At 45.6% G+C, this 13,958-nt stretch overlaps 1 protein-coding gene across 1 annotated transcript in view; it reads left to right on the top strand.

The window, feature by feature from the left end:
• The first annotated feature begins 2,665 nt into the window (after positions 1–2,665).
• The window catches only part of KLHL14 (kelch like family member 14), a 56,586-nt gene continuing 45,293 nt past the window's right edge, over positions 2,666–13,958 (top strand). Inside the window, exon 1 of the mRNA XM_058036954.1 lies at positions 2,666–3,603. Coding sequence (XP_057892937.1) covers positions 2,666–3,603 — 938 coding nt within the window. The remainder of the gene's footprint in view (positions 3,604–13,958) is intronic.

Here is a 13,958-nt window from a genome sequence, read left to right as displayed (position 1 = left end):
TGTATCCTGTCAAAGCAATAATACGAATACAAGGGGATGGGGGGTGACAATGTATTGGCTACTGAAACCAGACATTATTTTCATCACTCCTGGGGTGTGGGGGGAGAGCAGACATACAAAACAAATACTGTGCAACCTGAATACAAGACTTACTCCCCCCTCCCCGTCCATCCCCCCCCCCCCAGCAACACATACACACAAAAGTTTGCATATTGCACAGGGCCCTTGAAGATCATAAATCTATGCATGAGAAAGATGTAGTGGAAATTTTTGGGGGGATTAGAGTTTATTTTTGTCATCTCTGTGAGACAGCTACTCATTCATCCAGATCACAGCTAAGAAAAAAGCTGGTCACAGAAATTAGCAGTTTCAGCTCAGCAGCAAAGTCGCCAGCCTGTGAAGGCAGAGAGAAATTGACTAATTAGCAATGCGCACTAAAACTTGACGGTTCTTTATAGAGAGAGAGAAGAGAGAGGGAGAGCGAGAGGGAGGGAGGCGGGGGGGGGGGGGGGGGGCTCGCTTTTTCCCCTTCTTTCTTCCAAAGATGTTTGAAATCGCAGTCATTTACGCTCGACAATTTTTACAATAGCCTTGAGCCATAATTTTGCGAGTCTCTCCAGCATCCATCCCCCTGTATGGTCTCTCTCCACTGGCCATGCACGACCGTTTCTCTCCCCAACCGTGGATTTCCTATTACTCTCGTTACGACTCACTGAGCCCCAGGCCCAAGGATAATGATGTGTTGTTTCTTGGTAGCATAATTTGTCACACGTACATTTTTTCTTCTTCTTCTCTTGCAGAAAGCTCTGCGCTCTCTCTCTCTCTTTCTCTCTCTCTCCTTCTCTCTCTCTCGTACATTTTCTTGCTGTTGCTAATTCATGGTGATCAAATGATGTACGACAAAATAAATTGTAAAGAGTGACTGCTCCGACTTGGGAACCAGAAGGTTTTTTTTTTTTTCTTTCTTTCTCTTCTCTCCTTTTTTTTTTTTTTTTTTTTTTTTTTTTTTTGGAAGGAGCGAGCAAACCTTTAAAAAGGAAGGACAATTGATTTTTTTGGGGGGGAGCTTAAGTGAACCTTTACTTTGGCAGCTGGTGGTGGAGCAGGTAAGTTTCTGGCCTTGTGTCTATCCGTCTCCGTGCATTTGCTAGTGCCTCCTGATTTGTTTGTTACTGGGGGAGAGGAAAGGGGTGTCTGTGTGTGCGGGGTGGGGGGCAGTTGTGTAACGAACGCGTTTGCGGAATAAACTCCGATTGCAAGAAATGGCCAAAACGAGAAAGAAAGAAGGGGAGGGAGAAGAGGAGGAGTGTGTGTGTCTGTGTATGTGTGTGCATGTATGTGTGCGTGTGTGTGTGTGTGTGTGTGCGGTGGGGAGGGGGGGATTGACCGGGTCCACTTAAAGGGAGAGGCTCCGGGAGGTTTCTGTAGCCGGCGGCGGGCGCGGAGCGGGGCTGAGCGGCGCCGGGGCAGGGGAAGCGGCTGGAGGGAGCCCCTCGCTGTGCCTATAAATGGGGCGAGGCGGGGGTGAAGGGAGGCACAGGAAGCCCAGTACTGGCGAGAAGCGACTGAGCGCGCTGCAATGGCAGGAGCAGGTCTCGGCGGGATCCCGCTGAGGAGGAGGAGGAGGAGGAGGAAGAGCGGCGGCGGCGCTCCGCGGGGCGGGATGCGGTCAGCGCGGGTCGGTGGCTGCGCAGCCTCCGCAGGTGCGGCCGCGGCTCGGGGCAGCCTCGCCCACCCCTCTCCCCTCGGGGCCGGGGCTGGGGGGCGGCGGGTCCGGCCGGACCGGGGGCTGCCGGGCACGGCCCCGCTCCCCGCTCCCGCCTCCCCCGTCCTTCCCCGAACTTGAACTTCACGCAGTTACCGGAGTTACGGCCGCGGCGCCGTCGCTGCGAGGAGAAGCGAGCCGGGCAGGACAGCGCCGGGCGGCCCCTCGCCGGGCCCGGGGCTGCCGCTTCCATCCCCCGTGCCCGCTCCGGGGTGCCGAGTATCGCAGCCCCGCGCTGGGCCGAGCAGCGCGGCCCAACTTCGGGGCCGGAGCCCCCGCTCCGGGCACGGCGCCCCCGGGGGAAGCGGGTCCTGGCGCCGCCGAGTTGCCAAAGCGGCCGGAGGGGAGCGGGGCGGGCAGGGCTACCCGCCTGCCCGGCAGAGTTTCAGTCACTTGGTAGTTTCTCTGGGCGTCGCGGAGTTGGGGGGTGGGTGGTGGTGTTATTTGGGGTGTGTTTGATTGCTTAGGTGTTTGGGAGGGGGGAACCTGGGGAGGGGTGGCTCAGCTTTGAAAATGTCCCCGGCTTCCTTGCTCCTCCCCTAGAGAACTGCCCGGTTTGCACCGAGGAGGGAGGAAAACGGGGGCGGGGGTGAAGAGGGGAGAGGCAAAAAAAGCCCAGATCTCCTCTCGCCCTCCCAAGTTGCGGCCCCTCGGAGCGAGCCCGTCCGTGTCCCGGGCGGGGGGGCGGCTCGGCTCGGCTCGGCGGGCAGAGGGGAGTCCGTCCCCCGGCTGCGCCCCTCGCCACCCTTGCGCACACCGCCGGGATGCGCCCTCCGGGCCTCTAAAGCTTTGTGTTTATTGTTGTGTCGTCCCGTGTGTCCCCCACCCCACTCTCCTCCCCACCCCTCTGCCCAGGTTGGAGGAGGGTTTAAAAGGCAGGTGTGCCGGAGGCCGCTCGCCATGTCCAGATCCGGGGACAGGACCTCCACCTTCGACCCCAGCCACAGCGACAACCTGCTGCACGGCCTCAACCTGCTGTGGAGGAAGCAGCTCTTCTGCGACGTGACCCTGACGGCCCAGGGCCAGCAGTTCCACTGCCACAAGGCCGTGCTGGCCTCCTGCTCCCAGTACTTCCGATCCCTGTTCTCCAGCGGCGGCGGGAGCGGCGGGCACCCGCACGCCCTGGGGCTGGGGCCCGGCGCCCAGGACGGGCTGGGAGGGCCGCCGAAGGAGCCGCCGCCGCCGCAGACGCAGGAGGAGCCCGGCACCCCATCCTCCTCCCCCGAGGACAAGCTGCTGGCCAGCCCGCGGGCCATCAACAACCTGGTGCTGCAGGGCTGCTCGTCCATCGGGCTGCGGCTGGTGCTGGAGTACCTGTACACGGCCAACGTGACCCTCTCGCTGGACACGGTGGAGGAGGTGCTGTCGGTCAGCAAGATCCTGCACATCCCGCAGGTCACCAAGCTGTGCGTGCAGTTCCTCAACGACCAGATCTCGGTGCAGAACTACAAGCAGGTGTGCAAGATTGCCGCCCTGCACGGCCTGGAGGAGACCAAGAAGCTGGCCAACAAGTACCTGGTGGAGGACGTGCTGCTGCTCAACTTCGAGGAGATGCGCGCCCTCCTCGACTCGCTGCCCCCCCCCGTCGAGTCGGAGCTGGCGCTCTTCCAGATGTCCGTGCTCTGGCTGGAGCACGACCGGGAGACCCGCATGCAGTACGCCCCGGACCTGATGAAGCGCCTCCGCTTCGCCCTCATCCCGGCGCCGGAGCTGGTGGAGCGGGTCCAGTCGGTGGATTTCATGCGCACCGACCCCGTCTGCCAGAAGCTGCTGCTGGACGCCATGAACTACCACCTGATGCCCTTCAGGCAGCACTGCCGGCAGAGCCTGGCCAGCAGGTGAGCGGGGCGGGCAGGGGGCTCGGGCCCCGCGGGGGCTCCGGGAGCGGGCTCGCACCTCCTGCGGGATCGGGGGGGCCCGGCGGGCTCGGACCCCGCGGGGCCGGGGCCGGGGGCGGCCGCAGCGGCGGGAGGGGGGCGGCGGCGGGGCCGAGCCGCCCGCCCCCTGCACCGCCAAACTTTCCGTCCCCTCCCCTCGGCCCTCTGGCCACCCGCGCGTTGGGAATCTGGATTTTATTTTTTTTTTTTTACTATAATTAATAATTCTTTTCTCCCACAATGTTATTCCTTAACAAGGAGTTAGGTCTTTAAATTGTAATAGCCAAGTCCTATATCTGTTATTTTCATAAATAACTGCATCATCTGTGCACACCCTGATGTTGCTGGTGGTGGGGTGATGTCCCTGTTTGTGCGTGGAAACTTGTGACTTCATAGTCCTTACACCTACAACATGTCAGTTATTTTCATTTAATAAGGTAATGAATCATGATGTCAAAGATTGACAATATGAGGTTGGTGTTAGGAAGTGAGTGCACATCACATAGTTTAACAAGGACTAAACATATCCAAAATTTGTTTATCTTCTTCTAAAATATGCTTGTACTTCATTCACAGATGGAAAGATAATGCCATCTTCTCGTGTTGGCATAATACAGTGGTGTGGTAGCACAGAAATCAAACCACACTTCACATTATTCAGCTTATTATAAGCTTTTCAACTAATGGGTGCATATTACTAATGATTTGACAGCAGCAAGAAAGAAACTGGTACATTAATAAATATTTTAAATAATACACTCTATTAGCATTAATGCACAGGATTCTTATACTCTATGTAATGGGCACTACTCAGATGGTTTAACTTTGGAGATGGTGTGCCCTCTTATTATTTCTAGCTAGCTCACTATGTTAGTGTTCTGTCATGCTTATCACCTTGTTGTCTAACTGATTCTCACTCTGAAATCAAAAACATCAAATACAACTATTTTGCAGCATAAAGTATTTCTGAGATGCCACTGCTGTAAGTTGGTGCCTACCCTTTGCATTTCAACACTCAAAAGTGATGACTTTCAAAAATGCAAACCCCAGGAACTCCTCCGGCAAGATTCTGCACGCCACCGGGGGCAAGCTGATGCTCGTGTCCTGGTGGATTGCTGAGATACCAGCCGGCGTGGTTCAGTGGAGATACCTTTCCAGCTTCAGTGGTCCATGTCATTTGAAGGATATGTAGTGGTGTTCTGACCACTGAATGCTTACAAATGTCATGGATGCTGCAAGAATCTGATTCTGCTGGTGCTGGGAGCTGCTTTCCCCTTAAGCAGGAGCATACACAAAGGGAGTGCACTTTAGGTAGTCCTAGGTGAGAGTCTTAGTTGCACTTAATGACTTACAGGAGACTCCAAATACCACAAATGCTGCTCTTTTTATTTGTAATAGGTCTGCATGTCTGTGCAGACAGTGGTATTTCAGAGACCCTTAACCACAGTGGGTGAAAACATGCTGTCACCTTCCAAACTTTACTGTGTGTCTAATAACTAGCTTCTGTTGATTGGGTTCTTTAGAGGCAGTGAAATGGGAGCAAAACCGTTCAGATTTATTTATAAGCAGGCATTAGAACTTACTCCAAATGTTAAAGTGTTGGAGATGTTGAAATGCTTAGTAATGCAGAATGAAATTGTTCTATTTTCATTTTCGGTCTTGGACGATATTCCTGGAAATTCATAAAGGTCACAAAGGCCCATCTTTGAATCTTAATCATTTTAGGATTTTGCCAGGCTGCCTAGGTGTACAAATGCCTTCTTAAACATGAAGGAGTGAAAAAAAAAGAAACATTCAAGACTACAGAGATTTCCAGATTTGTCTTCTCTGTTACTCATAGTTTTTCTAAAGTAGCAATTTTAACAGGTTAACATTCATTCAGTAAAATTTTAAGGAAGAAAATCTGCAAAGAGTTCCTTAAGCTACTAATTTCCAGAAGGAAATCTTAAAAGTAACTAACAGTGAAGTACATGTGCAAATACATAAAAATTATTACACAGAAAAAGACTTCAAAACTCTGATTACTTTTTTCTGTGAGTAATGGTGACTTTGGTAATTTGGAATTTAATGAAAGGTCATTCACCAAAGATGCACATGTCTTTATAAAGAGATTAACTGTTCCTCTTGTGCAGTGTAATAGCTCCTGCACAGTACAGTAAGGGTTGGTGAGAAATGCAAGCAGCCCAGTGCTATAACCACCTGCTTCCTGCATGTTCAAGAAATGAGAATTTCACTCAGTGTTAGAATTTGCCAATAACTTTTCTACCTTTTTAAAAACAACTTTTTTCTTTTTTAAAACAAGCTGCTTCAGAAAAAAACACCTATGTTATGTATCCATATGCACACTTTGGAGTACATTGGCATCAGGGCTACTTCTATTTCTTAATGGAAATAAATGTAATGGGAAGCTCAAAATATACTGATTTCCCTCTGAAATGTAACTATAAAGTTAGTCCTGTGGTCAGGCCTGGAGGAAAAACAGATTTGGGCTAACAAGAGCCAGTCTATGCTCTGTGAGCAAAGGTATTTATAATGTTTGTGCCACAAATGCAGATCCTGCAGTGCAAGTGATGCTGGGTTTAAGAAGTACCTGAGTTTTGTGCTGCAGTGAAATACACTGTTTACCTACAGAAAGACTAGGGCTTTTTAATGAAATTTCCTAAGAGAAGGTAATGCTTCAATGTCCTGATGAATTTTGTAAAATTAACTTTCAAGGTGCAACAATTTAATTATCAGAATTTAAAAAGTTGAGGAATTATGTTCCTGAGTTGTGAGCCTTGCTGTGCACTCTGAGGTTAAGAGCTTCACACAGGGTATGAAGTGTTTTGGGTTTGATTTGGCATCTCATCAGGTGCTCAACTCTAAGCAAAGTTAGAAATACTGCTGGCTCAGTGATCCTCACCTCAGCAGGGCCTCAGCATGCAAGCTGCTGCTAAACCTCTGGAGACACAGTCAGTTTTGGTGTCGCTAGGAAATATCATAGTTGATTTCAGCTTGGAGTGGGGTGAGTGACCCTGAACATTAGGCTTAAATTATGTTTGTCTGTCCCTGAAAGAGACACGTAGCTCTGTGCTGTATCACCTTCTGTAGTTCTGGGAAGAAAATCTATTTAGATAGAGCAAAGTTCATATTCCCGACATTCATTTGACTCTCGGATCTTCACCAGAGTATTGAGTTGATTAAAATGTCACTGTGCTTTATTGTGTAATATAATGTACTTTATATAATATATAGTATGTACTTTATATAATATATGTATTTTCAAATTTTTAAAAGTCTGGGGACAGAGCATTACCACCTGCAGCTCCTCTCACCAGCAAAGGGTGTTTGGGCTGGTCTGTCCCTCCCACGATCTGCGGGCAGAGCAGCTGCAAATACAGCTGCATACCTGAAGGCAGAGGGCACTGAGGGAAGTAAAACTGGGAGAGAGGGGGAAATGCAGAAAAAAAAAGGAGTTGAGATACCCCAGGGGAGAAATGGGATATAAGTAGTGGAAACAGGACAGTGCAAATCAGGGAAGACATGAGAGAAGAATAGTTTTGAAGGGAGAAAAATGTAAAAATACATACCAGACAGGATACCAGACAGGAAAGGAAACTAGCAAAAGAAAAAAGACCCTGGCAGATAAAGAGAAGATGGGGAATGAAACAAAAGGGGGAACACTAATTCTTGGCAGAAACAGCATTTGTTGTCAATGGCAGCTGAGTATTGCAGTTTCTGGAAAAGCTTTTTCCGATTTGGGGGAGGAAAAATGGATGGAGATCAACCAGCTGACATAAGATAGGAATAGTCCTAGGCAGAAAATACAGAATTAAAGAGCACAAGAGGAAAGAGGGGAAATAAGGAGACAAAGAGATAAGAAGGCTAAGCCTACCCATGCTGTTTTATGGTTTCAGCAAAGTCCCAGCATGTACAGACCCAGCTGTTTTTTTATACTTTTGTTCCCTGGACTACTAGACCTTAGGGAGATTAAAAGTGCAAATTCTGGTCCTGCTAAAGCTACTTGTAGAGGTGGTTTGGTTTGCTGTTTGTTTGTTTTTTTTAAATTTCATTTCAGTGGAGAGAGGGTGTCATCCAGACTGTTTGAAGGTAGGCAATATTAGTGAAAGTGATAGCAAATTAAACAGTGACAGGTGATGAAGATGATATGAGCAGTTTTCATTCAGAAGGAAGATGAAGAAGGAAAATGTAAGGTGCTGAACAGCGTGAGACAGTGCCATTTGTGTGGAAGGCATATATGCCTGGTCTGTTTTACTTTCTACAGAGGAGATTAAAAATTTGAAGAAACCAGCTATATCCCGTGGCAATTAAATAATTTCCTTTTTGCATACACTATTTGTCTCCAAATCTCACAGACCGTAGTTCAATTTGACTTCTTTTTCTACTGAGATTTTTGTAGAATCTCAGCAGGACATGTTTGGTGGTTGTAAGAAAAGTGTGGTTTTTTTCATTGAAATGCACTCTGTCTTCTGGTTACAACCACCTACCTGTCCCTTTGGGATCATAACAGCAATATTTGGATTTTTAACAAATATTCACGTTTAATTGCAAGTGAGAAATACTACAGATCCTGAATTTACATCTGATAAGAAAAACACATCCTAAAATATATATGAATTATTGAGTTTTGCATTGCAGTATGGATGAAGTGGATGTGAGGCTCTGGTTTATTTTAGTGAGCTTTGGATCAGTTTTTATGTGCCTGAATTAATATCAGGAAATTGTACATGTGCCAGGACTCTCTCAGCTGAGCTGCAGAAGGGAGACTGACACATTAGAGGCTGTGGGGTAGTGAACCACAGACCTGTAGTCAGTTTTATCCTAGTTAGTCTCACCTACTTTCCTTACCTGCCTCATGTGCATTCATTTGCCATTGGAGACCAGCTCATGCTGAAGTATTAGTGGAGAGATGTGGAGTTTCCAAAAGGGTGGGAGCCCTGGAGCTCACATTATGGACAGAGGGAGCACCGCTGTCCTAAAAGGACTGCTGTGGGTCAGGAAAGTCCTTGGAAGCCTTTTTTAAAGACCCATGTGTCCTGGCTGGTAAAATCCTTGAGAGCTGCAAGGTGATATCATCCCTGAGATGATAGCCATTTTTTTTGGATCAGTTATAGTATTTGTTAGGAGAAACATAATTGATGAAGAGCATTAACAGCCTTTTTTATGGACAGCCATCTTTCCAACAGCTGCAGGTGAAGAGGGGTTGCCAGGCACGTTGTGCAGGTCCTTGCCCTGCCAGCCAGTTTCCCAGTCAGAGGCACTACCTTGGAATTGTGTCCTCTGTGAACTGGCAGTCCCTCCTGATTCATGTCCTTAGGTGGTAGGGCTCTTCCCCAGATCCCATCTACTGAACATTATCTGTCTCCTCTCTGGAATCCTCTGTTACCCCAGCTACTGAGTGTCCCTCCCACCAGGCTCCCAATGTCACACACACAATCCCCACTGCTCCAGACCTCTGTGCTTGGATCTTTACAGGCCATTGCAGTTTGCTGAACTGTGCTCCTCTTTGGCTTTGTCACCCTGCCTTTTTAGCACTTGAAGCAGCCTCAAATACCTGCATCTGCATCTCCAAACTCTTTTTCTGAGGAGAAATATTTCACTGTATTTCATAACAGCTTGTTCTAGAGGGAAAATTAAACTAAGTTTAAAAACAAGTAATCTTAGTAAGCCACTCTGATGACACTGATGACAAAGTGCCTTTGAAAATGGAAACTTCTTCTTCAAATGCTGGAGCAAAAATGCCCCTCTCCACCACCCATGCCAGTCTATATAGCAGCTTTACAAGTCCTGCAGGTTCCTAAAAGCAGAGCTGTCAGCCATGAGTTCCTGTGCTGTTCTTGCCCATCCTTTGGCAACACAATCCCTCTCTGTCCTGTTGGGAAGTACGTAGGTCACAAGTGTTGCAGAGCCTTCTAGACAAGGGAGTCCCATTTCAGACAAAATCCTCCTGGAATGATTTCTGCTTAAAGTGTGCCTTTTACAACTGGAGTGCTGTAGGATCATAGTGAGCATCAGACATGTATGTCTGCTACTGGTCTGAGACTTCTCTGTTCACTCTTTGCCTGATGTGCATCCCCTTTGTGTGGAGAGAAGAGATAGAAAGGAGAGGGTCTTAGAGGGCATGTTGTGGCCTAGGGTCACTGTAGTTTTTTCTTTATAGCACAAGAATGTGGAGGTTCTGAGTCTGTAACTGCTGAGCAGTAAATGGAACAGAGCTGGGATGGTGTAATTGTTTGGATTTGTACTTGAAGAGAAAGCACAGGGAGCCTGGAGGGCAAGGGAAGTGGGGAGAGGTAATGTAGAACATAAAATCAACAGAAAATAGTTTGCCGGGAAAAAGCTTTGGTTCTGATAAACTCATGTTATGAAAAAATTGATATAATCTGTAAAAAACACTGTTTCATCTTTTCAAACAACTCCTATGTTTTAAAAATCCAATATGTTTTCTAAATCAGAGCAAGGTTTGTAATTATCCTTTGCTCAGTGTGGCCTGGAAAGATTGAGCAGGGAGTAGGAATCCTAAAAGAAGGGTTTGAGCTGGACTCCCCTGCTCTGTAAGCATCTCTCATGTTGGTTTTGTTGAAACAGATTCTGTCTGGTATTACACATTTACCAAAGATCATCTAAAGAAATTGAAGACTATGGAAAGTTGAAAACTATTGGTAGATACTTCCTGGCATCATTTTTCATATTTGCTGCCTCCCTGAAATTTTCTTTAAAGACTGTCATGCCTAGTACTTAGTAGTCAACACTTGCTGTATTCTTGGAAAGCAGACAATAAACTGAGCAAATATTGTCAGCTGCCAAGTTCAATGGAAGCAGACGGTTTGCAGTGAAGCTGGAAGTAAATAGAAGTTGGTGCCACAGTTGGTTCTTCCTGTATTCCCCAACTGGTGCCTTTCAGTAAAAAAAAACAAACCCAAACAAACCAGTGGAAAAGGTAACAAGTCATACCCTGAGTGAGCTGGCAGCAAGGTGTGTTCCTTTCCTTTGGCTTCCTAAGGAAAAGGAGCCTCAGCTGGAAAGAACACAGCCTATGATGCTGTGTCAACCTTCTGTTGATGTGGACATCAGACACAGAATCAAATAAAAAAGGACTTTCTTAACTTTACAGTCTAAACATCAAAAAATAACAATTAGTTGAAATTTCCTCGGGAACAAAAAATTAAAAAGATGATTTGATTATTTGGAAGTATTCTATAAAGCATTTCCATTTTACAACCTCTGTCAGAAAAATTTTTTAAAAACCAACCAAACAAAACAAAACACCGAAAAATACCCAATACCCAAAATAACCAAAAAAGGGAACCAGCCAACAAACCAAACCCAAAAAAAGGCCAAGCAAAATGATGTGAGGAGGGGAAGCAATTTGCAAAAGCATTTAGCTTTGACATTTTCCTTTTCCTTTTTTTTTTTTTAATTCAGGATAAAGATAATTACTTAAAGGTTTTTTAGAAGATTCATGAAACAGGAGATTTTGTGTCTCATTCACCAGTTTGCTTTGCTAGTAACATTCCTTTGGATTCACCTCCCTTGCAATGCTCCAGATATTCAGTGTGTAAGTAGTAAGGATATCTTCAGCATTCAGATCTGGTAGTGCAAGGAGGCAAAGATGAGAAGGACTCTCCTCTGTGTTTTTTCCAAAGGAGCCCTGGATAGGTGTCACTCTACCAGGATGGTTGTTACTGCTAAGCTACCTGTTACATCAGAGGCTTTTACCCCAAAAAGGAAGGGACATTGACTTCAAAAAATCTTCCAGCTAAGAGCTGGAAGGTAACTCTTAAGTATTAACTTAGAGATCAACAGTAGTGGGCTTGGTTTCATAAAGAAAAATGGGATTTTCAGAGCTTCAAACAGATTCTAAGTTATTTCAGTACAGGAGATGGAAAATTACCTGGCAACTTTAGAAATGAAGGAACCTTTAGCTTGTAAGGTAACTCTGTAACAGTTAAGTGTGGCCTGCCAGGTAAAATATTCACTTACCCTTAGACTTCTGCTTTTAGAAGGTAAAGGAATGATTATTGTTAAAGCAAACATTAACTTATTCTTTTCTATGCTTTTTTTAAAGTATTGGACAAAATTAAAAAAAAAATTCGAGTAGATTCAGAGGAGGAAACCAACAATCAATGTCTGTAGCGAATCATTCTCAGCTTAGTATTTGTCTTCTTAAACTTCATTCTGTCAGTGGTCAGCAACATGTATTAAATGAGCATCCTCCTCAGTGAACATTACTGTGAGCTCTGCTGCAATGAAAACTGGGGTCTTCTGCCAAGCCTGCCTACATGGAGAATGAAAAGATGAAAACCAAAATCTTCATGATAAGACTGGTTTCCAGGTTTTTAGTATTTCTAGAAAGCTTTTTCACATTCATTCTAGTGTGCCTGGGGCAATAGGTGCAAATTAGAAGAGGCAAAAAAATCCATTCATAAAGCAACTTCCATACATTCAGGAATTTTTTGAAAATTATTTGAACTGAAGAACTAAAAATATTATTGGTCATCATTTGCAAGAGACTTTATCATGCCTTACATTTTGACAAAATCAGGATGTTTTTAATGTCTGTACTTTATCCATAAGGGGAAAGTCATTAAGCAGGATTTGGTCTGTTGACTGTGAGAACTCAGGTCTTCCCCTAGCACTGCTGTAGGGTTAGGTAGAGATTCTAGATGCCTATTCACCTATAGGTTATGATGTTTGTTAATTCATTTTATACAGTGACAAAACCTCATAAAATTCCTTTGTCCAAAATAAATTTTACATTGAATCTTATGGCTTTCATTGAGTTCATAGTTAAACTCCCGGATAATTAGATTTCCTCTCTATTAAACATGTGTTACTAATCATGGCTATCTTTGCAGTCAGCTATGGAAGCCAAAATCCATTGAAATAAGCAGTTTTCATATGACACTTTTGTTGCACTGAAATGCCCATCCAGGAGCTGGGAAGGTAATTGTTGAAGATCACATCCCATGTTCTCGATAGCAAAACATTTTTTTCAGTCACGGGCAAATGGATGCTTGCAACATTTGTTCAGTTTTGCAGACTGAAACTAGATTGTCCACTACACTTTTTGTTGAACACAGCATCCCTTCAGATCCCTTTTGAGAAGAAAAGGGTTGCTAAAGACCATCCTGGTTTCTGAAGATGAAATTAAGTTTTTGGTGTTTACAAACAAAAGGTCGGCAACTGAAATGTTGCTTGGGATAGTATGTATCTCTTTTTGTATTACCTGGAGGTTAGTATTTAAACCACTCTGAAATAATTTGTTTCTGCTGCAGGTTAACCCAGCCCCCTTTTCTGAGATTCTTGCTACTTATTTTGACAGTGTCACTGTCAGACTCGGGTTTCTCAAATCTTTTGATGTAGTGAGATATGAGGATGTAGATAAATGCACCATGCATTCACCTGCCCTTGCTGAGGCTGTGCTGCTCTTATGGCTGATTTTGTTTGTGCTTGAGTTCAGTGGGCGAGCACCTGGAGTTCTGTTTGGCTGTGTTTAAGGTCAGCACTGTCAGGTCCCTGCTCTGAAGAGCTACCCATACTCAAAGCCATGGTGATAGCCTATATGAAAAGATAATTAATGATCCAGACTTCTGGGTTTACTATAGCCCTGAGTTAAGAGAAAAGTATAGTTGAATACTCTTTTTCTTTTTTCTTTTTTTTCACCGATGACCATGATCACTTGTATGTCTTAGGATGCCTTTCTCTTTCTGATGTGTAACACTACACTGGATGCATTAAGAACCACAGGATTGCCACTTCATGGTTGTATTCTTGCCATTTATTTGCATTCCCTAATACAGAGGGCAGAGCATTGTTTAAAAACTGGAAGAGTCTGGAGCAAACCTGTTGTTGAGGCTTGTTTTCTTGCCAGCTTTTGTAGAATGAACTTCTACTAATTGCCCAGATAAGGAAAACCCACCAGTGCAAGATTGATGGATATGTTAATAAAGAAAAACAATGTACAAGAAGAGTATTTCCCATTCATGCGTTTTCCATTAACATGAGGCCATCAAGGTTGCAAAAGATTAGGAGTGGTTTCAGGAGTGCTGAGGTCTCCAACAGCCTTTTCTACCAATTTCTTGTGAATCTGTAAACTCTCTTGGGCTCAGTCTCTTGCCATGAATACTCATGGTTAGTTTAGACCATGGACTGGTGATCTGAGTTTTAGAGCTGACGGGCATCTGCTGCTGCCTTTGAAGTGAGTAGGATTTAGTTATGTTGATGGCTATCTCTGAAAATGAAGCCACTTCTGTGAGTGCTCAGATTCCTGGGTTTGTGTGCTCGAGGGAAACTACACAAGTTTGAAAATGTTG

This window comes from Melospiza georgiana, chromosome 1 (assembly GCF_028018845.1).
Source record: "Melospiza georgiana isolate bMelGeo1 chromosome 1, bMelGeo1.pri, whole genome shotgun sequence".
NCBI lineage: Eukaryota > Metazoa > Chordata > Aves > Passeriformes > Passerellidae > Melospiza > Melospiza georgiana.
Note: the sequence above shows the minus strand (reverse complement) of the source record. Positions and strands in the feature narration are given on the sequence as shown.